General features: G+C 52.5%; 10 protein-coding genes across 10 annotated transcripts; 5 read left to right on the top strand and 5 right to left on the bottom strand.

The window, feature by feature from the left end:
* Positions 1-56: 56 nt before the first annotated feature.
* P170DRAFT_453020 (L-glutamate gamma-semialdehyde dehydrogenase) lies at positions 57-1,792 on the top strand (the record flags this gene model as incomplete). The annotated part of the gene is made up of 3 exons (XM_024851324.1): positions 57-98; positions 151-258; positions 308-1,792. The coding sequence occupies 3 exons, from the start codon at positions 57-59 to the stop codon at positions 1,790-1,792; spliced, it is 1,635 nt and encodes a 544-aa protein (XP_024711041.1).
* A 421-nt stretch (positions 1,793-2,213) lies between these two features.
* Positions 2,214-4,100, bottom strand: P170DRAFT_471139 (sugar porter family MFS transporter; the record flags this gene model as incomplete). The annotated part of the gene is made up of 5 exons (XM_024852811.1): positions 2,214-2,462; positions 2,521-2,597; positions 2,655-3,000; positions 3,050-3,522; positions 3,581-4,100. The coding sequence occupies 5 exons, from the start codon at positions 4,098-4,100 to the stop codon at positions 2,214-2,216; spliced, it is 1,665 nt and encodes a 554-aa protein (XP_024711040.1).
* Positions 4,101-4,208: 108 nt separating this feature from the next.
* P170DRAFT_49053 (uncharacterized protein) lies at positions 4,209-4,854 on the bottom strand. Its single transcript, XM_024853998.1, has one exon. The coding sequence runs from the start codon at positions 4,684-4,686 to the stop codon at positions 4,318-4,320; it is 369 nt and encodes a 122-aa protein (XP_024711039.1). The 5' UTR covers positions 4,687-4,854; the 3' UTR covers positions 4,209-4,317.
* A 583-nt stretch (positions 4,855-5,437) lies between these two features.
* P170DRAFT_433240 (V-type ATPase assembly factor PKR1) lies at positions 5,438-6,649 on the top strand. The gene is made up of 2 exons (XM_024848434.1): positions 5,438-5,613; positions 5,696-6,649. Exon 2 carries the CDS (start codon positions 5,868-5,870, stop codon positions 6,417-6,419), a length of 552 nt encoding a protein of 183 aa, XP_024711038.1. The 5' UTR covers positions 5,438-5,613; positions 5,696-5,867; the 3' UTR covers positions 6,420-6,649.
* Positions 6,650-8,726: 2,077 nt separating this feature from the next.
* Positions 8,727-11,659, top strand: P170DRAFT_433238 (anaphase promoting complex subunit 2). The gene is made up of 2 exons (XM_024848433.1): positions 8,727-9,238; positions 9,312-11,659. Exons 1-2 carry the CDS (start codon positions 8,837-8,839, stop codon positions 11,586-11,588), a joined length of 2,679 nt encoding a protein of 892 aa, XP_024711037.1. The 5' UTR covers positions 8,727-8,836; the 3' UTR covers positions 11,589-11,659.
* Positions 11,660-11,821: 162 nt separating this feature from the next.
* On the bottom strand, positions 11,822-13,167 carry P170DRAFT_471136 (TauD/TfdA family dioxygenase; the record flags this gene model as incomplete). The annotated part of the gene is made up of 4 exons (XM_024852810.1): positions 11,822-12,185; positions 12,266-12,526; positions 12,588-12,853; positions 12,901-13,167. The coding sequence occupies 4 exons, from the start codon at positions 13,165-13,167 to the stop codon at positions 11,822-11,824; spliced, it is 1,158 nt and encodes a 385-aa protein (XP_024711036.1).
* A 1,183-nt stretch (positions 13,168-14,350) lies between these two features.
* Positions 14,351-15,280, top strand: P170DRAFT_443458 (type 1 glutamine amidotransferase; the record flags this gene model as incomplete). Its single annotated transcript, XM_024850547.1, has 1 exon — positions 14,351-15,280. One exon carries the CDS (start codon positions 14,351-14,353, stop codon positions 15,278-15,280), a length of 930 nt encoding a protein of 309 aa, XP_024711035.1.
* A 1,200-nt stretch (positions 15,281-16,480) lies between these two features.
* Positions 16,481-19,778, bottom strand: P170DRAFT_400102 (uncharacterized protein; the record flags this gene model as incomplete). Its single annotated transcript, XM_024846312.1, has 7 exons — positions 19,465-19,778; positions 19,169-19,394; positions 19,049-19,108; positions 18,684-18,989; positions 18,473-18,632; positions 18,365-18,409; positions 16,481-18,305 (listed from the first exon to the last, which is right to left on the bottom strand). Coding segments are annotated over exons 1-7 (2,919 nt in total), but the record flags the coding sequence as incomplete, so codon positions are not given.
* A 281-nt stretch (positions 19,779-20,059) lies between these two features.
* P170DRAFT_48916 (uncharacterized protein) lies at positions 20,060-21,209 on the top strand. Its single transcript, XM_024853982.1, has one exon. The coding sequence runs from the start codon at positions 20,069-20,071 to the stop codon at positions 21,101-21,103; it is 1,035 nt and encodes a 344-aa protein (XP_024711033.1). The 5' UTR covers positions 20,060-20,068; the 3' UTR covers positions 21,104-21,209.
* On the bottom strand, positions 21,023-21,770 carry P170DRAFT_461531 (uncharacterized protein). The gene is made up of 2 exons (XM_024852044.1): positions 21,716-21,770; positions 21,023-21,666 (listed from the first exon to the last, which is right to left on the bottom strand). The coding sequence occupies exon 2, from the start codon at positions 21,611-21,613 to the stop codon at positions 21,233-21,235; it is 381 nt and encodes a 126-aa protein (XP_024711032.1). The 5' UTR covers positions 21,614-21,666; positions 21,716-21,770; the 3' UTR covers positions 21,023-21,232.
* Between the last annotated feature and the right edge of the window lie 599 nt (positions 21,771-22,369).

Genomic DNA, 22,369 nt, shown 5'->3' with positions numbered 1-22,369 from the left:
CAAATGCGGTGCGCGCCACCGGCATCCGCCGACTGCCACGGTCGATGTATCGAAACATGAGTCTATGGCATCCACCCAAATTTGAGAATGAGAAAATGGTAGACAAGCTCTGTTCTTGAGATGTTAATACACAATCTAATCACTCTTCAGTTGAACTATGGAAAGGGATCCCCAGAGAGGGCAGAGTTGACTCGGACATTGGACAAATTGAAGCAAGAAATGCCGGTCAAAATCCCCATCACCGTGAATGGATCTACGGTATGCACTCCGGACAAAGTCTGAGCAATGTAGCGACTGACAACCCCAGTTGGAAACGATTGAGTCCCGAAAGCAAGAGAATCCCTCGAAACACCGGGAGATTGTGGCCGAATATGCAGCAGCAACTCCCGCGCAGACAAATGTAGCCGTGGACGCTGCCCTTAAGGCCAAACCGGCCTGGGAGGCCATGCCTTTTGAGGACCGTGCTGCCATTTTCCTGCGGGCTTCAGAGCTCATCACCGGCAAATACCGCTCGGAATTGGTGGCAGCCACCATGCTAGGCCAGGGCAAGAACATCTGGCAGGCGGAGATTGACGCTCCCGCTGAGACGGTCGACTTCTTTCGACACTACATCCAGGAGTGCTGGTCACTCTTCTCGCAACAGCCTAAAGTCCAGCCCGCCGGTACTTGGAACAAGCTGGAATATCGTCCTCTGGAGGGCTTCGTCTACGCTATTGCACCGTTTAACTTCACGGCGCTCGGCGCCACTCTGATCGGCCCGGCCGCGCTGCTAGGCAACGTTGTGATTTGGAAGCCATCCGACTCGGCTCTCCACGCCAGCTGGCTCCTGCATCAGATCCTTCTGGAAGCCGGACTTCCCAAGGACGTGATCCAATTCCTTCCCGGCGATGCCGAAGAAGTCACCAACACCCTCCTTCAACGACCCGAGTTCGGCGCCCTCACCTTCATCGGCTCCACGCAAGTCTTCAAAAGCCTCCAGAAGAAAATCGGAAACGGCATCGGCGACGGCATATACAACTCCTACCCCCGAGTGGTCGGCGAAACCGGCGGCAAGAACTGGGGCCTGGTGCACCCATCCGCCGACATCAAGAACGCCGCCTTGAACACCATCCGCGCCGCCTTCGAATACCAGGGCCAGAAGTGCTCCGCCAACTCCCGCATCTACGTCCCCGAATCCGTATGGCCCGAATTCCAACAGCATCTACAGGACCAACTAGCCCGTCTCAGCGTCGGCCCCGTCGACGAATACCGCCACTTCATCAATCCGGTGATCCACGAGCGTGCCTTCGACCGTCTCACACAATTCATCTCCGCCGCAAAACAAGACCCCGAGCTGGATCTCATCGCCGGCGGCCTTGCCTCCAAAGAAGACGGCTACTTCGTGTACCCCACCGTCTACCGCACCACCAACCCGCGACACGAGATCATGTCGCGCGAGCTCTTCGGCCCCATCCTCGGTGTCTACGTCTACCCAGACGCAGAATGGGACTCGACACTGGACCTCGTCAACACAACCTCCCGATACGCCTTGACGGGAAGCATCTTCGCCAAAGACGCCGTGGCGTCGCGCCAGGCCCAGACAGCCCTCAGACACGCCGCCGGCATGCTGTATCTGAACACGAAGTGTACGGGGTCTGTGGTCGCACAGCAGCCGTTCGGCGGGAGTCGGGACTCCGGGACAAATGATAAGACGGGGACGATGGCGCATTTGCAGCGGTTTGTGAGTGTTAGGACGATTAAGGAGGATTTTGGGACGTTGGAGCAGGTCGAGTATCCGTCGAATGAGGTGTAATCAGATATATTAGTTAGGGTAGTTCATCATTTTAAATACATTTCAGATTGCACTTTAGGTGAGTAGGACTTAACCCGTTGATAATGTGAGTAAGCAGTGTATGAACCTGAATCACTTCTCAGATACACAGCCTACTTCCATCATCATGAATTGCAATCAATTACTTCAAAGCGTCTGACAAGAATGTCAGCTGAACTAAGTATACTCTTCCCCTTCCATCAAGCATCTACTTGAAACCCAATTACAACTACAAGTGTAACTACAACTACAACAGGAGCCCAATACCAAACATATCATCATAAACTTCGTAACCATAACCTAGTATAGATAAACATCGTTATACACAGTAAGAATTGAACACAAGCCCCCGCCCACCAGCGGACAGGAGCTTCCAGCCCAGCCCAGCCCCAACCCATTCGAACTACGCCTCATCCCGCTCAAGTTGATGCTGCTGCTCAGCCCTCAATACCTCGACTTCAATAGCATGTCTGCGAGCCTGTTCTGATTCGCTCGAGTTATCCTTGAAGACGTGGTCCATTTGTTCGAGCGTGCGGCCCCTCGTTTCAGGCACGAAGACGAACGTCCAGACGAGCGAGAGGAGACAGAAGACGGCGAAGAAGGTGTATGCGCCGAAACCGGTGTTTTGGACGAGTGGAGGGGTGATGAGGCCCTGTTTGGGATTTGTGTTAGAGAGTTGGTGGGCGTGAGGGGGGATGGGGTGGACTTACGATGATGAAGTTGTTGAGCCAGTTCGAGCAGGTTGAGAGGGCGACGCCTTTGGCGCGGAGGGAGGAGGGGAAGATTTCTGGTTCAGGTTAGAAGGGTGATTAGGGTGGATTGGAGAAGGGAGGGAAGTAAGTACCTGATGGCATGGCCCATCCTACTGGGCCCCAACTGGCGCCGAACGAGATCATGTAGAAGAGCAGCAGGGCCACGCTGGCCCAGCCTTGAGGTCGATGGGCCGGCCAGTTGTTCGAGAAAAGGCCGACCAAGACGGCGATGATGACGTGGGAGAGAGTCATGAACAACGCGCCCCAAAGCAACAGACTGCGTCTGCCGAAGCGGTCCATGGTCCATACTGTCGTGGCGACTCCGACCAACTGCGTCACGTTGAGAATACCAGACATTAGGAGCTGCATGTCGTAATCTAGGCCCATGGTTTCAAATAGTGTGGGAGAGTAGTAGATGAGAGCGTTGATTCCGACGAACTGCAGTTCTGTTAGTTGCGCCGCTGCGATGGAGAAGGTCAAGACGTACCTGCTGGAAGAACATCAGTCCAACACCAACGTGGGTTCTTCGCCAGCAGCCTTTCTTGAATAGATCCGTCCAAGAGGCCATTTCGAGCAGGAAGGACTTTCGCAGTCCGCCACCCTGAAGGTCGGGGTGCTTCTCGGCGTTCATTTCCTGGTGGAATCGCACTTCGGCTTGAATGTCGAGGTATTCCTGGCGCACGCGCTTGTCAGATGTCGGCAAGCGCCGAAGTCTAGAAAGACTCTCGAGTGCCTCTTCGTTCCGATTTTTGGAGGCCAGCCATCTAGGAGAGAAAGGCAGCACAATAACACCCCCAACCAGAACGAAGCCCGGGATCATCTGAAGAAGAAAAGGGAGACGCCAGGACCACTCTCCAGCCATGAACCGAGTGCCATAGGTAATCCAATAGGCGATGACAATGCCGAGCACGATGCAGAATTCTTCAAGCACAAGAAGGGTGCCACGACACTCGGGAGGACCTAGATAGACGTTGTTAGCCATGACGATTCTTAATCACCCGCACTGTGTTGCACATACTGATCTCGGAGATGTACAACGGTGCCACCATCGAAAGCATGCCAATACCCAGACCGCCAATGAACCGAGCAACAGTCAGCATAGCATAATCCATTGCAGCCGTTTGAAGGATCGATCCGATTGTGAAAATAATGACGGCGACAACAATTGAATAGCGACGCGAGATCATATCCGCAATCCAACCCTGGTTCAGAGCCCCTATCAATGCGCCCAACTCGATCATTGCCGTCATCAATCCCTTCCAAAATCCCGATGCCTCGGGCGACACTTCGGGGAACCGTTCAAGGAATTGATCCATTACCAGAATGACCGACACCACACCTTGGTCGTAGCCAAAGACTAACCCTCCGAGCGTGGAGCAGGCTGCGCACATGAGCACAAATGGGTTGGCCACTAGACCTGCCAGACCGGCAGGCCCGTACGGCTCTCTTTCGTTCAAGATATTCTCTGCATGGTGGGAGAATCCCTCTATGGATGAACGATCGTCCACATCTTTGACTTGGGGAGGCTTGTCCACCATGTCTGCTAGTTTGGGGGAAGTGAACGGGAAGTAAAGAGAGAGAGAGAGAGAGAGAGGATAATATGGGAGGGGTTGGCAAGATGCCTAGAAACCGAGGGAGCCAGACACCTATGACTGTCACACTAGTAGAAAAGAAAAGCAAGGAGTTGCAGTACACCTTATATAGATCGGTGGATAGGGACCACGATTCCCAAAAGACACATAGGACCGAATTCAATCAAGCCGCCATGACACCCAAAGGCCGACCCGGCGCTCTGATTCGCAGACTCGACCACGGCCGACGGCTGCTTCCAGCGCGCATGAGGCCAAGGCCAGGAAGAGACGTGCCTCCCGAGTACAAAGAACGGCGATCCCCTGGGGCTGTCGAATAACGCGCCGGTCTAGGGGAGGTGGGCCCGGAGAAAGTGCGAGCTAAACTGCATGCAGGAAGTTTGAGGGGAAAGCTCTCCGGGGGAGAATCCACTGGAAGGCGCAGCCTGGAGAGACGGAATCCCGGTCGAGATGATCCAGGACATCCATGGAAGCTTGGTGTCACCCTTGACGAATGCCGGCTTCGTGATAGGGTCTGCCTCTCCACGTGAGGCATATCACGGGATCCCCGTCTTCTTGTCGCTGGAGACGCGCACGAGGAGACCGACAGACATCACGATCTGGGCAGGCAGGGACTGGCCGGCATGGACATGGGGTCTCTGATGGACACTCATCTTGATCCGAACGGCTTTAGCTCTGCGATGATTGGCTCGACAGGCCGTGGGATGTCATCATTGGGGTCAAGAGCCATGGTCAGATCGTCAGCGTCTATCAGTCATCCCTCATCTGCTACATCCAGCGAATTTCTCGCCATTCCCCGTACTCGTGGCAGACCCACGCATCTGCGGGACAGCAGCCAATCACTCCTTGCGCTTTACTACAAAGTTGGCGGATGATCGAGGTCGCATTAGCTGGCTGGAGTCTCACGGCAACGGAGACAGAAGCAGTCAAGTCGAAAGCCGATCGGACAGGCGTACCTCCTACCAGTGGACGAGCCGAGAATTTCCGGACATGCCTGTCTCGTAGAAGGTTAGTTTCGGTTTCAGTTTCTGCCCAAGACTTTCAGACGAATCGATGCATCACGAGATTTGTCGGTGCCTGAGAAGGGCGCGCATAAGACGGTCAGGCACCCTCGAGGTGACGTGACTCGCGACCAAATAAGCCTGTCTTCCCCTCCATCTCTCACTCTCTACAACCATCCATTCATTCACATCATTAGAACCCCGACTTCATAAGTTCATCTGTCAACCCCACGGGGAAAGCGACTGCGCCGAATTTTAACCTCATCCTTGGTCCCTGGGAATCCTGGGGCGGCTCCAATTTTCCGACCGAGACTCCGTGCTCGCGACGTCTCCACCGTCATCTCTCAAACGCCGACCGTCACTTTCGGGCAACTCCCGATTCTTGGCCGTGGAGGTTTTCTGCCGTCTTGCATCGCAGACTGAATCCCCTCTTCTGACGGTCTTCCCTAATCGCATCATCGGTCCGTAAATGCCTTGATTTCTCCCTGTCCTCTGTAACAGCCCGATCCCGAAGACGTGCGTCACTAACGGAATACACTAAAGACGGGGCTTCCCAACAGAAGCAGAAAAAAAGACAAAAAAAGAAAGTTCACCAGGAACGGATTCCAATTTCCGACTCTCCCAACGTCATTCCGCGCTTCTACCCCGACCCTTTCTCCTCTTCCGACTCTAACCCCCGCTTCGCATCGGACCGAGAGATATCTCTTGAGCTATCATGGGATCGTTCGTGGAGGAGCTCTGGTCGAGCGTCTTTACCCCGGGTCCCACTCCGACCCTGCTGGTCGCGACCAACGTCACCTTCGCCGCCCTGCAAGTCGTCCTGTTCTCCCTTCTCGTCGCCACCTACAGCATCCATTTCGTCATCCTCTCCCTCCTCTCGGGCTCCCTCTGGTACTCGATCAACTGGTTTGCTCGGGAAGTGCGAGCCGTGCAGGCCGCCGAGGCCGAGAAGGAGAAGAAAGAGAAGCAGGATACCCCGGCACGGGAGATCCCGGAGGAGGCCAAGGACAAGCATGACGGCAATCGAAGAAAGACGCCGGGGGCTCTGGACTCCGATAGCGACACGGAGACGGAAAGCATCTCGGAGCATAACAGGAGGAGCTCAGACGCGTCTGCACCCGACCTTCGGTCCACTCCTGTCCCGACTCTCCAGCCGCCAGAGGCCTCAGGAGAGGTTCGCAAACGCTCCAGCGTCGGAGGGGACAGCTCGGGCTATGTGAGCACCGATAGCGAGTGGGAGAAGGTGGAGGATAGTAACGGGGCATAGCATGTAGGAGTAGGTGGAGGCACTTGCTGTATGGTTTATGTGCGATTTCGAGTACTGCTTTACGGTACTGTGTGTGGCTATGTCTGTTTGACGCTAGAATGAGGCGGTTTGCCTGGCATTCGACACTCGATTATATACGTTCCTTGCTTGGGTCTTCGAACCAAGATACCCCTAGATATCACCAGCTTGTTATAACATATCAAATGAAGGAAATTGGCTATACATCTAGGTTGCTGGACTACCTGCCCACGATCAGAGAAGCACAAGTCTAATGGGACATGTTCTGCCTGGACACCTGAACAACACGCAAACCCCTCCAAACAACCCAAATAGGACTAGCTCATCCTTATCGATAAGGTCACATGCTGATAGTGCTGAGTCATCGCTGTTGTGCCGCGCGATAACGTATTCCACAAGCGAGTCGGCACCACAAGCGAGCCGGCACCCCAACGCGTTTTGACCGCGATCAAAAACCTTACTCAATTCAACCACTAACCATGCCTCCAAAAGCGCGTCAAAAGTCAGGAAATTCAGCCGAGCAGAAGGGGAGGATTCTATTAGCAATCTCTGCTATAGAAAATAAACAAATTACCCAAATTGCTAAAGCTGCGCGTCATTATAATATGCCTCGTTCTACTCTACAAGATCGGCTACGCGGAAAAACAAATCGCTCAGAAACACGTGCCAATAGTCATAAAATGACTCAAAATGAAGAGGAATCGCTTATACAATAGATTCTATCGCTAGATCGACGTGGAGCGCCTCCCCGACCGTCCCATATACAAGAAATGGCCAATATTCTTCTTGCTGCGCGCGATACTACCCCAGTTCAATCAGTCGGAGTGAACTGGGTCTCCAACTTTATTAAACGACAAGATCGCTTGAAAACTCGCTATACTCGACACTATAATTATCAGCGCGCTAAATGCGAAGACCCCAAGATTATCAGAGAGTGGTTTGATCGCGTACAAATCATTATAATACAACATGGAATTGTACAGGAAGATATCTACAATTTTGATGAGACTGGCTTCGCTATGGGCTTAGTAGCTACTGCTCAAGTAGTTACTAGAGCTAATTACTACGGAAAGGCCTCTCTTATACAGCCTGGCAATCAAGAATAGGTTACTTCAATCGAGTGTATTAACTCAACCGGTTGGGCACTTCCTCCATGTGTGATCTTTAAAGGAAAGATCCATATAGAGGGTTGGTATCAAGATATCAAACTCCCACGCGATAGCAGGATTGAAGTTAGTCCTAATAGATGGACTACTGATGAGATAAGCCTTCGCTGGCTTAAAAACCTCTTTATTCCGACTACTACTAGTCGTATAACTGGAAGATATCGTCTTCTAGTTCTTGACGGTCATAGCAGCCATCTTACACCTCAATTCGACCAGATATGCAGTAAGAATAATATTATTCCTATCTACATGCCTGCACATTCATCGCATCTACTACAGCCTCTAGATATTGGCTGCTTCTCGCCTCTAAAGCGGGCGTACGGCAGCTTAGTTGAGAAACAGGCACGCTTGGGAATCAATCATATCGATAAGTTTAATTTCTTAGAGGCCTTTCCACAAGCTCGTGAAAGCGCTTTTCAAGCAGATACTATTCGGAATAGCTTCGCAGGTGCTGGTCTAGTTCCACTTAATCCAGATAGGGTACTCAGTAAGCTAAATATTCAGCTAAAGACCCCTACACCACCAGGCAGTCGATCTACCAATACAGCGCCAAAAACGCCTTATACAACTAGGCAGCTTGAAAAGCAGGCATCTACAGCAAAGAAGCTGCTTAAAGCGCGTACGCAGGGCCCTTCATCTTCGCTAGAGATGCGATTTAATAAGCTTATTAAAGGTCATGAATTACACCTTAATGAGCTTATTCTTGCACGCGAAGAAATCCGTGAATTACGCGCTTCTCATGAAAAGAAGCTTCAAAAAAAGAAACGCTCTACTAGGCAGCTAGCTATTACAGAGGGATCAGCTATTCAAGAAGGCCTAGAGCGATTTCAGCGCGAGAATGAGGTTGATGAAGCTCAAAATACGCTTCCTCTAGACCCTGCACTTTCTGCAGTTGAGCCACGCGTACGAGCGCCACCACGCTGCAGTAATTGTCATATTCTAGGACATAGACGGTTACAATGTCCCAATCGAGTTCCTAATTAGTTTTTATATAGAAATGCAATTATTTCGTTGATAAAGCCTCTAGTATTTGGTCCGCGGGCAGAAATTGGAGCGGGGGTGCCGGCTCGCTTGTGGTGCCGACTCGCTTGTGGAATACGTTAACGAAAAGAAAAGCAAAGCAAAGCAACCCGAGCTCAGGCATTTGCATTTGTTGGCGCCGATTGAGCAACACCCTCATTACTCACCCCTCCCCTGGCAATGCCTCCTACATAGACCCTCACTCGAAAAACCATGGCCTCCACCGCACCGCCTATCCTCCCCGGCCGACGACGCGTCTTCGCCTCCGTCTTCCCGCCCTCCTCGCTCGACGACTTCCGACCCGCGCCCCCTGCGACCGAGCCCGCGCCCGCGCCGGAACAGACGACGTGGGATGCGTCGTGGCGCGCGGTAACCAGCTTCCTGGGTATCCCGGATAATGGATTCTTTCTGGCGAGTCAGATCAGCGAGGAGGAGTTTCTTCGTCGCGCGAATCGGCATCAGACGCCGTCGAAGGAGGTCATGGGGGCGTTGGAGTATGTGACTGCGCAGGGACGGGATGAGCTGGCTGAGGCGGGAAGGCAGAGTATTATTGATTGGTACGGGAATGAGATTCGGAGGCATTTCCTGAAGAATTTCAGAGAGGGGTTGTTTGCGGTGAGTAACTGTGGCCTGATCCTTTGAAAAGAGTGAGGGATTTGTTCTGATGAGATACCGGGGTATACTATAGTTGTTGAATGACCCGGAGAAGGATGGGCTGCTGCAGAGGATCGTGCATTGCTTGCAGCTGGCGAGACGGATATACTTCGCTCCGCTGATGGAGTATATTTTGCCGTTGCTAGCTCGCTCGGAGCAGGAGAGGGTGTTTATCAAACTGCGGCGCGAGTTCCATATGATGATCTCGTATGGGCTGCCGTGGCCGAAGGTTTCGGGGTTGCTGGCGCGCGAGGTCACGAAGGAGACGGTCGTTGTGCTGGGAATCGATACCCTGAACGACGGGGACCTCAGTGAGACGGAGAGTGTGGATAATATGGAGATTGACCGGCAACATTCTGTGTCATATCGCAACTGGAAGGACGAGCCGTCTGCTGATATCCGAGTGCATATGATGACGGAGAGCGAGGATGAGCAGGTCACGGGGGCTCGCGAGCGACTGTTGTCTCTATTCACAGGGCTCCAGCTTGTCGGGTTTGGCGGAGAAAAAGCCCAGAAGGTCTTTGCGGATGTGATGAATACCATGGTGACTGAGTTTGTGCGTGCCGCGTATACGGGTCAATGGGAGGGTCCGTCGTTGGTGGCGGAGCATCTACGACAGTGGATCGAGAATGTGTTTGCTCGGCTGGTGGTGCAGGTCCTGGCCATCATCAATGTGCCGGAGTCTGGTGCCAAAGAAGAGGATTATCTGGATGTGAATCTCAGTGACGTGGACAAGTGGCAGGACATCGCCATCGCGCGACTGGGGGCGCTCCGGACCAGTGAGCTCTTCGAGGTGATTGTGGAATGGCCTGCCAGCAGCGGAGCCATCGAGGATCTCCGATATTTCACCACATACACGGCGGCGCGACTCCATCTCACGCATTCTTTTGTTGCAGTACTCAACCGTCGACTTCTCCATCCCGGGGCATCGACCGTCGAGATCCTACAGCTATACATTTCGATCATCCGGGCGTTCAACCTCCTTGACCCTAAAGGGGTGCTACTGGACCGGATAGCTCGACCGATCCGCCGATACCTTCGCGACCGCGACGACACGGTCAAGGCCATCGTCGGCGGGCTTTTGGCCGACCCGTCTGAGGCCGACGGACATGCCGCCTCAGGCGGAGAAACGCTGGTGGAACTGTCCGCCGAGCTGACCAAAGCGCACCAGAACTCGCTGCGCAATGAATCAGGTGAGCTGGACTGGGATGATATGAACTGGATCCCCGACCCAGTGGATGCAGCGCCCGACTACCGGAAATCGAAGAGCTCCGACGTCATCGGCAGCTTGATCAGTCTGTTCGAGTCCAAGGAGACCTTCGTGAAGGAGATGCAGAACATGCTGGCGGAGCGACTGCTCGAGAAACGCACCGAGTTCGACCAGGAGATGTCCGTCCTGGAGCTGCTCAAGGTGCGCTTCGGCGACAACGCCCTGCAGGCCTGCGAGGTCATGCTGCGCGACATCTTCGATTCCCGACGCGTCGACACCGTCGTGCGCAGAGACCAGGGTCTGGGCACCAGCACCAGCACCACCAAGGATCACGACCAACCCGACCTCCACGCCAAGATCCTCTCGCACTTCTTCTGGCCCGACATCCAAGAACAGGAATTCTCCGTGCCCGCCGACATTTCGCAGCTCCAGCAGCGCTACTCCGCCGGCTTCGCCTCCCTCAAGCAGTCCCGCAAACTCACCTGGCTGAACGGCCTCGGCCAAGTCACCGTCGAACTGGACCTCGAGGACCGCGTCTTCGTCGACGAAGTCACCACCTGGCAAGCCACCGTCATCCACGCCTTCAACTCCGAAACCGACGGCCCCATCTCCCTCACCGTCGACCAACTCTCCCAAACCCTGCACATGTCCACCCCCCTCGTGCGCAGCGCCTGTCTCTTCTGGGTCAGCAAACGCATCCTCACCGAATCGCCACGAGACACCTTCCGCGTCCTCGAAGTCCTCCCCACCGAAGACGACGACGCCGCCGCCACAGGACGAGGAACATCGCCGACCTCCGCAACTGACTCCGCGGAACCCGCGCACGCCGCCGCCGCCGCCAGCGCTGCCGCCGCAGCGGCCGCGAAAGAAACCGCCGAGGCAGCAGCCATGGAGAAGATGAACCTGTACTGGCAGTTTATCGTGGGGATGCTGACGAACCAGGGCGCGATGCCGCTGCAGCAGATCGTGATGATGTTGAAGATTGCGGTGCCGGGCGGGTTCCCGTTTAGTAATGAGGAGTTGCGGGAGTTTTTGGCGGGCATGGTGGCCAAGGGGAAGTTGGAGATTGTGAGTGGCGGGAATTATCGCATTGTACAATAGTATTTCCATTCCTATAGTATGTGGGTAATGAGTGGGTGTGGGTATGGGTATGGGAGTAGGGAGAGGGGTCTAGCTGACTGTTTGTATGAATTACGAATTACACGATTAATCATATTCCACCGCATCCATCCCATCTAGACTTGGTGGAATCTTAATTAGAAAGATAGTAAAACATGGTATTAAACTCCATCATCATCAAACATACACATACACAAATCCACAAACAAACAAATCTACTCCGCATCCAACGGCGCCACCGGCGGCTGATCATCGACCTGAATACCCCCCCTCTTCTTCTCATTACTATCCCAGAACGGCAGTTTCCAGCCTCCCTCGTGCTCCGGTGTCGCCAGCCACAGCCGCATCAAGTGTCTGCGCGGCGCGGGCGGCGCATGGTCCGTGTACGCCGTGCGCGCGTGCAGGACATGCGAGTTCGAGACGAACTGGATGTCCCCGACTTCGAGGATCATGTGCAAGGAGAGCCGGTTGCAGGTGGCTTCGAGGACCTCGAGGGCGTCGAGCTGGGCGGGCGAGAGGGGCGGGATGATGCCGGCGTCGGAGAAGCGGGTGAGCGAGCGGACGTAGTACGGGTCCCATCTTTGAGTTATCTGTTAGCCATCTGCAGAGGAGTCATGGGGAAGGGAAAGGGAAAGGGATGAGGTTGGGGGATTGCGTACTTGGTATAAACACGGGCATTCTCCCCCCGTTCCAAGTACACGACACTCGTCTTGATGTACTCGTCCTGGCCCTTACTCGTCTCGCCCTTTCGGTCGAAGTACCAGATCGGCTCGGTGAGAGTCTTCAGCACGTCCGGGCGCTCCTTGGCCAGGGTGTTGTAGACGTGATGCGAGGAGACGATGTCGGATTCGCCGCCTTCGAGGGCGCGCGCGATGCACAGCAGACCGACGATGTCGGAGTCGTCGGCGTGGAAGTATTGCCTTTGGGTTCGTTAGCGCTGTGGCCCTACTGTACAGTATAGGTTTTATGTCAAGAACATACCGGGCATTCGTCCGGTAGATCCGCACCGAGTCGATCTTGGTCGAGTCCTCGCCGAGATCCTTCACGTGGCCCAGGACGTGGCCGCGACTGTTCTGGCTGACGAAGTAGCCCAGATACGTGCCCAGGCCCATGTACGCGACGGCGGACTTGTGGTTGCCCCATTTCTCGACGGGGAAGCCCTTGAAGAGGATGAAGCCCTTGCCGTCGATGAGGTCGCGACGGAGAGTCTCGAGGTGGTTGGAGAGGTTGGGGAGGGGGAAGTTGGACTGTCGTGGTCAGCTGTGTTCGTTTGGTGTAGATGGAGGTGGATTACCTTGCTGATCCCCGTCAGAGGGATCTTGTTCTGAAGAAACGCATCCGCAGCGCCGCTCAGCTCATCGATCTCCTCGGCCGAAAACCGATGAGTCCATTTCTCTGGGTGCTCGCGGTAGTCCTCGGCCTTCCAGAGGGTCGGACCTGAGATCTCCTTGGGGAATTTGTCGAAGGGGTGGATGTGCTCGGAAAGAGGGGGGTGTTGGCCGGTGGTTTTCAGGCCGTCGGGGAAGATGTCCACGGGGACGGGGGGTTGAGTGAGCGCCATTGCAGGTATGGTATGATGATGAAATGAAATTTAAGGGCTGTGAATATACCCGTGAGAGCCTGCAGTTCAGTTGATCCGGCACAATTGTCTGGCATCGAGTCAAGGAGGGGTTGTCCGCATTATATACCTCTTCCTCGGCTGCCCCTCTAACCGACCCCTCGATATGCAGACCAGCGATCGCCAGGACTCGGAGCTGCAACGATGTGTCGAAGAGTGGGGTGCATGGCGTGCGATGATCAGGAAGTTCTCATAGGACGTGGTTGCCGACGGAAGGGAAGAAGGTGAAGAACGACTGTTGTGATTGGGGAGCGGATGGCGCAATCGTCCGGGGTCGATGTTGTGATCTCGGTTGATCATTGCTCATGGCAGCGCTTGAAGACACCATTTGGTCTTATTTCTTTATTTTCGGGTTATGAGGAAAGACGGTGCCGTTATTACTGCGTATATATCAATGGATCATGAAGGTGGAGTGGTCTGGAAAGAATTGAGGCCTCTGTACTAGTAGGGTTTGGTATACATACGACCAGGGAATGGTAGGATGCGCACGTGCGAACGCCAATCGCGATGATCGGATGAGATTTCTCGGGCGAGAATCTCGGGTTTATTAACTTCTGATTATTGAGTTAGATTAGATTGATTATTGATATTGTACACTCGAAGTATGTTAGGGTTGTTCTACTGCGGTTCTCCGAAGTCCCTGGTAGGGCAACTGGCCCTATACCCTAGGATATGAAGTCATCGTGGGACGTCGCATTGCTTACACTTCTTCTAGTAGTTCTAATTTGTTGAACTAATTGTCTGACTGTATATCTTCTACTCTGGTAGATGTACTACGCAGTGTCTGACAATGACAGCCACTGGATTGGTCGCCTGAGTTCCCCAAACTGGGGATCTAGTGTAACCAGCAATCCAATCTACATCTACAGGGTTTATATACTTCGCCTACATCACAAGCAGTCCCCATTCGCTTCATACATGTCAACACCATATTCTAGAATATAGTCCTATAAACTCGTGACTAACAGAAACCCTCCGTAGGAACCAACTGCCCAATGCGGCAACCCAATCCGCGTCTCCAAATCTCCAATTCGCAGACCAACTTTCATTCCACTGCCAACTTCTGACTCACCCTGTTCAATCATCCTGCAATCCCTGATGAAACAGTCCTTAATGCAATAAAACCATGGCCCTCCCCATCCACGTCGCAATCCTAGACCTGGACGTCCCCGTCCCCGCCATCTACAACACCCGCGGCCTCTACAGCTCCATCTTCCGGCGTCTGTTGGAATCCGCCGCCTCGCGACTCAACGCCACGCGCACTCGTCCTATCGCCATCCACACCTCCGCCTGGGACCTCATCGGCGGCAACTACCCGCCCTTGAGCAGTTTTCTCACCTCGCCCCCGACACACTCGTCCTCCGAGGACACTCAAAGCACGAACCCCCTCGCGCTCCCGATCTCCGCCATTCTCCTCACGGGCTCCGCCCCCGCCGCCTACGAAACCGCCACGTACCCATGGATCGCCCCGCTCGCGGACTTCCTCTCGCTCGTCTACAACGACTACCCGCACGTCAAGATCTTCGGGTCCTGCTTCGGACACCAGATCCTCGCGCAGACGCTGCTCTCGCCGCCGCTGCGGAATGAGCTGTGCCCTGATGGTCGCGAGATGGGGCTTGTGCCGATCTCGCTGACGGGGGAGTTTAGAGATTCTTTTCCGGCTCTGCGGGACAGATTGCCCGGGGATGGGGAGAAGATGAGATTGCAGATGATCCACGGGGACTGGGTGGTTCCGGCGTCTGGGGCCAGGGATGCGGTGGTGTTGCCGGCGCCGTGGATGAATGTGGGGAGCAGCGAGGCGTGTCCGATCCAGGGGCTGTATTGTCCGAAACGGGTGCTGTCGTATCAGGGGCATTTCGAGTTCGATGCGGTGGTGAATGCGGAGACGTGCAGGGAGTTTGGGAGGAGGGCGGCGTGGAAGCCGGAGTTGATGGTGGAGTGGTTGCGGTTGATTGAGTTGGGGAAGGGGAAAAGTGAAGGTGAAGATGAAGATGATGCGAAGGTCGCGGCGGAGGTGGTGGTTTTGTTCTTTGCAGGGGAGGATTCACCGTCTTAGGTATACACTTTTATATCTGCTCTTACTAGGATGTACAGTCTTTCAATAATAGAATTAGAAATGATAAAGTCATTATAGACCAGTTATCAAAGACAACTCTACTCTACATGATCGATATCTACACGAACAAGGCCAGAGCATATATTATCAGTAAAGCATCCAAATATAAGAAAATCTCTACCTAGAATATATGTGTACAATAAACCAATTCGATTATTCTCATGGGATTTTGGAGAATGAAGACATGAAACAGCCATTGCTATTAACTATGCTTTTGAAAAGCCCTTCCAGTTACGCAACAAATCAGCTATCCCATCATTCCCACGAGCAATGGCGCGGTCTAATGGTGATTCACCACTCAGATCTGGAATTGTTGGGTCGGCACCCTTTTCGAGCAGAAGATTGACGATGTCTCCGGACCTTTTGTGCGAAGCAGCTCTATGTAACGGGGTCCGTCCAAGTTGACACCGGGCTGTGGGACTGGAACCATGGTTAAGCAGTGTTGCTGCTGTATGATAGAACCTTTTATTGATAGCAACGTGTAATGCTGTTTGGCCATTCTCATCCTCGACTTTTTGATCAGCTCCGGCATTTAGTAGCAACTCTGCCATCTTGCTTGAACGCACTTTATGTAAAGGCGTTGACTGATTGAAGTTTCTGCAATCCAAGCGAGCACCACCGCGAATTAATAAACCAGCAACATCCCTGCGATTATTAGAAACACTCAACATCAATGGCGTCCGTTTTTGCCTTGTGTCCGCAATGTTTGGGTCGGCGCCATATTCCAGGAGTATCTCGGCTACTTTCACGCGGCTTTTGAGCGCTGCATAGCCCAGTGGTGTACATCCGCTTTTGTCGCTGATGTTTTTGTCCACACCCTCTGTGCGAACAAGCTGTTTTATCACCGATTCTGAATGTGGCAGCCGAGACGCATAATTCAATGGGGTGAGTCCATCCATGTCTTGAATATTGGGATTGGATCCGTTCTTGAGTAGTAGTGATATCATGTCTGCTGACTTGGAATTACAAGCGCAGAAGAGTGGTGTTCGTTCAAGTTTATCTTGGGCATCAACATCAACATTGGCATATTTCAATAGCTCCTCGGCAGTTCTAGTAGCCGAGCTTTGAGCAGCTGTATGTAATGCGGTTTGATCCTTGTACCCGCGGAGGTTTGGGTCGGCCTCATGTTTCAGCAGCAACTCAGCTATCTCGTTATGATCAAGAAGAGTCGCAAGTTGAAGTGGCGTCCAGCCGTCTGTGTCGCGACAATCTGCAAGTGCACCGTTTTCTAGCAAGATGCGCGATATCTTAGTGCAGCCCCTTGCAGAAGCCTTATGAAGTGGTGTTTGGAATCGATCGTTAAGGATGTTGACTTCGCTGCTATCTGTCTCGATTATGCATTCCGCAACACTCAACAAATTGTATTGTGCTGCGATATGAAAGAGGCTACTCCCGGGTATCATTAGAAAGCCGGCGCGATAATCGGAGAATGTCCAGCGCCAAAGAGCCATGTAAGCTTCCACCATCATTTTTGATGGCCATTGAAAGAACTTGCGCAAGTCAATCTGCTCGACTTTTCCGTCCTCGACGAGACTTGCGTGTGAAACCCAGTACTTGATACTATACCGAAGGAATTGAAACTCAGTATCTAGCTTCTGAGTAGATGGAAGGAATTCTGGAGACAATGATTCCGCAAGAGACAAAAGCTCGGGCATAAATATATACCGGATGCATGAACTTAGAATTTGCCGGTGACCCTTTGCAATCCTCTCCTTTTTCAAGCCCGCAGAGACTGCTTTGCTTTCCTCCCCCTTTGAAAGGCTTTCGAGCTCCTGGAGTCCCTGGTCAAGAAGATAGTCGTTCACAGTTTGGTGGATAAACCGTACCACTCGTTGCTCTTCCTGATCCTGGACTTCAGCAAGGCCCCTGGAGAGATAGTTCACCCTTTGCTTCATCTGCGAGTCTGTTTCCACAAAGTCCATGTGGTTCTGACATTCTGCCAAAGAGGTACAGGCTGGTGCAGCATCCAGGATCAACGCAAAGCGTAGCTCTGCCAGTGACAAAGGTCGCAGGGCAAAACAAACCCATTTCATGAGCCGTAGAGAATCTACTGCATCCTCTGGCTCTAGAAGAACTTTGTTATATAGATCGCTGATCTCACCTGGTAATGACCGGATCTGTTCAATAACCCTTTGACGAGGAGTCGCTTTCGAGGCGGTTGCCATGATGATCTCCACAACAATTCGAACCCACTGAAAAACGCCCTGGGCCTTGGATATAATCTCCGGCTTGACCTCTGCAATGAGATCTTTCTCGAAGTGTCGACCTTCTAACTTCTTTTCCACATAGGCACCAATATCCAACCCATTGTTCTTTTCCATGGTGATTTCGTCACCATGTTCATAGTGGAGAGCAGGGTAGTGCCGACAGGAGAAGCATATGGATATCCGATGTCCAGGGCCCTCCAAATCTAGAGGTGAAATCAAGCTCTGGAAAAAGAACAATAGACTTCGTGCGGCTGTTTCTCCGCACTCGTCTAATGCATCCACGTAAATCCAAACGTGAGACTCCCTTGACGCGCTCAAGATGGCTTCGGACAAAAGGCCTTGTAGCTCTTTCTCTTCCCAGATGCAACCCTGACCATAATCATTATGCATATTGCGATACTTCTCATAATTCGCACTCAATTTCTCAAGAACACCCATATTTTGGTCGGCAATCTGAACCAAGAGATGCCGATATGAGCCCTCAAGGCTTTTCTGGAGGTGTTCACCTCTACCATCGAAGAAGAATGAGGCAACAATCTTGTTGTCTTCGTCCGCTGGATGGTTCTTCAGCGCCCATTTCATCAATGTCGACTTTCCCGATCCTGGCTTTCCTTTGATCCAGAGTAACCCTCTGTCTTTCTTCAGCCAGCTCTCGTAATCCTCTTTACCTAAAAGCCAGGTGCAGGTTTTGTCCAGTGACGGTTCGATTTTGATGACTCGCGTGTTCATTCGTTGAAAAGTCAAGGAACGATACAACTCTTATATAATAAAGAGTTAGTCTCAATTTAGCACACTGTAGATACATGAAGCAGCTAACCCTTGTGGCGTTTCTCTTTTTTGGTCTTCTTTTCACGAGCCAGCTCTGGTCACGCTTATCAGTATCCCATCTCAAAGAGTTACTCCCTCATTCATCCTGGGTGTTTACCGGTTTGCCTGGTCCTGAATGGCTTCACGCGTTCCTTTATCCAGAAAACTATGTCATTGTAGTCGTCGCCTTCTTTCTTTAAACGCTGCATTCTCCGATGACCCCTCTCAAAGCCTATTTTCATGGCCCCATCAATGACGGCCGAATGTTCCTCGACGACCTATTTCACGATCAAAATATGTTCACTGCTCGTCAACCATGACAGACTTACAGGGATCAGCGGAAATCCAAAAAGGGTCTCCCTGACGGTTTCAAAACAACAGAGCGTATTGTCCCGTCGGCAACCTTCTTTGAGCGAGGAAAGGAAGGCTTCGTTAAGGCGGCTATTGACCATGGATCCCGGTTTGAGCGTCTCCAGTAGATTAGTGCTTGAGCCCTCCCAGTACCTGAAGCTGGACACCAGCATCCCAAATCTACTCAGCGAGGAACCTTTATGCGGTGTCCCCATGAAGATGTATTTTGGAGTCTCTGTGAAGGTCTGCTCATATCTCCCGTCCTCTTTTGCAAGGACAACAGCCTTTTCTCTGCCTTAGATGTGAACGCCAACTGGGCGATGAACATAGAGAACACACACACCTGCTTGATGACCAACCCGCCAAAGCTATGGCCTATAAAGATGATCGGTCGGCGTTGCTCCTGAGCCGGTTAGTGTTGGCGCCACACATAGTGGTATTGAGTCGTAGCATCGTGGCTAACCTCTTCTGAATTGCGCCAGGGACCCAGGGACCGAAAAAGATCGTCGCCATGATCTCTCAACGATTTGCTCAGTGTGTTATCCGACCACCTTGAGTTATGGTTGAAAGCGAAAACCCGACAATCTGAAAGGTCTTTGCACAAGTCGAGAACCCAGGATACCCCGTTCTCTGGGTCAGATTTCCAGGTTGTCTCCGGATTTGAGCCAAGCCCGTGAACGAGAAAAATACTAGGTCAATGTTTCAATACCGAGGAGTATGATGGAAGGGTACAGGAGGAGCTGGGGGAGGGGGGCATACTCTGCTATGAATGGACCCTTTCCTTCGGACAAAAGCTGTATCCGATTCGCACTGTTTTCAGGGGGACTTTTGCGGCGCAGAAGGGCAAGTAACGGAGACAGAGCAAGACATAGCAAAACATTAAAGAAAGCCAGGACGTAGAAGATGATTGCCTGCAGAGAAAAGGGAAGGGAAAATACGTGATTAACAAGGAGAAGGAGCGAGCAAAAGGAAAGGCTCCATAGTCGATTGAAAAGGCTATCTGCAAACACGACTGCCCACAGGGCATACAGTGCGCATATGGTGGTCACTACAAGCATATTTGAGTAGGTTCGAGGGGGTTTGTAGGTATCCAGCCACTTACCAGGCGACAGGGCGGCTTATAAGCACTTGTATATTTACTTTTTCCTCTTAGAAGGCATCATGGTGGGCTGCCGATTGAGATGATTGGATATGTGTTTAACCGCCCAGAGTTGGCTGGCTGGCCATACGAAGCGACTCGGTAGACTTGGGGCTGGCAACAGGGATATGGGGACAAACACAGTAGGCAACTGCACCCATATATGATGCAGTGCCCCCCTCTTGGTTCAGCTGGAATGCGATTGAGTCCACCTTATGACAGACTATGGATCCGCCATTCCCTGCCCAGTCTGAATTGTGCCAAACGCTGTGCCTTTCCTCGGATTCCGGTTCCATTCAGCGAAGCCCTAAACCAACCTCTTCGCAGTCAACCACAGCCACAGATGTAAAGAGCTACCTTCCTAACCTACCCAGAGTAGCCCTACATGACCCCATGATAGGCGACTTTCTCGAATCAGACCTCGTGACACCGACACTTGACAAGCTTGCACCACATCTGTGGCTAGTTGCGAAGCAGGATAGCTCACACATCTCAACGCTCACGCATCAAATTGTACGAGGGCGCCAGATCATTGTCAGCGAGGATCCAGGATTACATCTTGTCTGGATAGAGGACAGAGTCTTCGTAAAGCCGGTGCCAAAATACCTCCTATCGCATGCCTTCTGGAAGTACTACCTGACCAGCAACGACTCCCCCATCCCACAACCGCAACGAACACACCTCACTAAAGCAGCCCTTGGGTTCCTTCGGTCGTACAGCCATCTCATTCGACACAAGTCTGACCATCGCCTGGCAGTTGACGACAAGCATCTCTTGGTACCAGCAAAGATACCATTCTCCGACTTCACCCGCTTCATCGTCGCATTCGAGCATGTCCCAGATAGCGATGTCTCGCCACGCTATGCATACGGCGAATTGCGGCTCTCGCGATTGAACTTCTGGACGAAGATATTTCTCCGACGGTTCACTTATCAAAAGGTGCACGGCCAATATGCGGCATACTTTGCAAGATTCTATGCGCCCATCCTTTTTGCGTTCGGGGTCTTCAGTGTGATGTTAAGCGCTATGCAGGTCGCATTGGCTGTCCAACAACTCATCACGTCTGGTCCTTCATGGCAGGATTTTGCTCGGGTATCTAGGGGGTTTTCGATATTCGCCATTTTTGTTGTTGTCTTAGTCATAATTGGTCTGGCTGGTGTGGCCATCGCCTTGTCTTCTCGGGAAATTGTGTTCGCCTTGAGGGATTTGTATCGAAGACACAGTGCTAGAAAAGGGCGGAAAGGAATAAGCCCTGAATGAAGGGTTCAAAACAGCTTAATACTCAACTCTGGATAAGCTTAGGTACTTCTTACTCCCAACTAAATGCCTAATTAATATCTTATGCCCCTCACTAGACCCTAACTCCCAACCTTCCAACCCTATAACCATCTAACCCGTCCCCTGAATCTCCTCCTCCTCCGACACCGACGCAACTTCAGTCGTAACCCTCACGACATCATCCACACCATTAACATGCACCAGCGGAATCCCATACACCTCGACCGGCAGCGGCGGCTGATCCTCCTCGAACCGCACCACCATCGCGCTCGGGGTGGGAGTCGGCGTCACGAGTCTGGGGAGGCGGATTGCGATGAATTTATCGATACTGCCGAGACAGCTGAGGCAGAGACCGAGAAGCACGGCGGAGATGATCTGCGTGCACAGGATGCAGATGAGGAGGATGGAAATTAATCCCGAGCGGTGCGATTTGGTAGGAGGTGGTGGTGGCGGGGGGTGGGCGGTTTCGGTGTATGGAGGGGCGGGGGTCATTTTGACGTTTGTTTTGTTTTCAAGTGAAGGTGGGGCGGTTATATCTATGTAGGCTATGCTGGTGAGCAAGGAAAGATGGTAAGAGAGAGATGGCTGACATACATCGATGAACCTCATGTGGGTCGATCTATACTCAGCAAATCTTAACCCTGAGCAGACGTAAGAAACCAACTGAAGAAGCACTAACAGATCCATTCCCTAGAGGGAAATGGCCCATACATATATACCCCCCCCCCCCCCCCCCCCCCCCCAAAGACAACCATCCCCAGCCTCGCCCCACGGGGCGCAAACAACGGGTCATGAGAGACCCTGGCGAAGAGATCGGGCGTCACTAACCCCTGATGCGTACAAGTCGAGCAGTCCGCAATATGCGATTCCAGCCTTGCCAATGTTGTCTCGGCCAATGACAGTTTGGCGTCGTGGCATACGATCGCAGGGGCCAATCCCTCGTGTTCCTGCTTAGGGCACGGATGGCCCGATCCCTGGCCGGTGTCTTGGATGGTTACATTCCAAGACTTCTTGGGCTTATCTGAAGCGCTGGCTTGGATGTCAGGTGATGACTTCTGAACATGATTAATCTTTCTGATATATTTAACTCACTAATCAATAAACCCTTCTTGACAGTCCTCATGGGAGAATCTGGGATGATAAATTGTTGTGTCATCTTCTACATCCAAATCTCGAATAGAAAGTAACAGTAAGGCGAGAACAGAAAGGGAAAAATGCAAACCTATATAGTTGCTTAGTGTCGCCAAC

This window comes from Aspergillus steynii, assembly GCF_002849105.1.
Source record: "Aspergillus steynii IBT 23096 chromosome Unknown P170scaffold_1, whole genome shotgun sequence".
Taxonomy (NCBI): Eukaryota; Fungi; Ascomycota; class Eurotiomycetes; order Eurotiales; family Aspergillaceae; genus Aspergillus; species Aspergillus steynii.
This window is presented reverse-complemented; position numbering and strand designations above follow the sequence as displayed.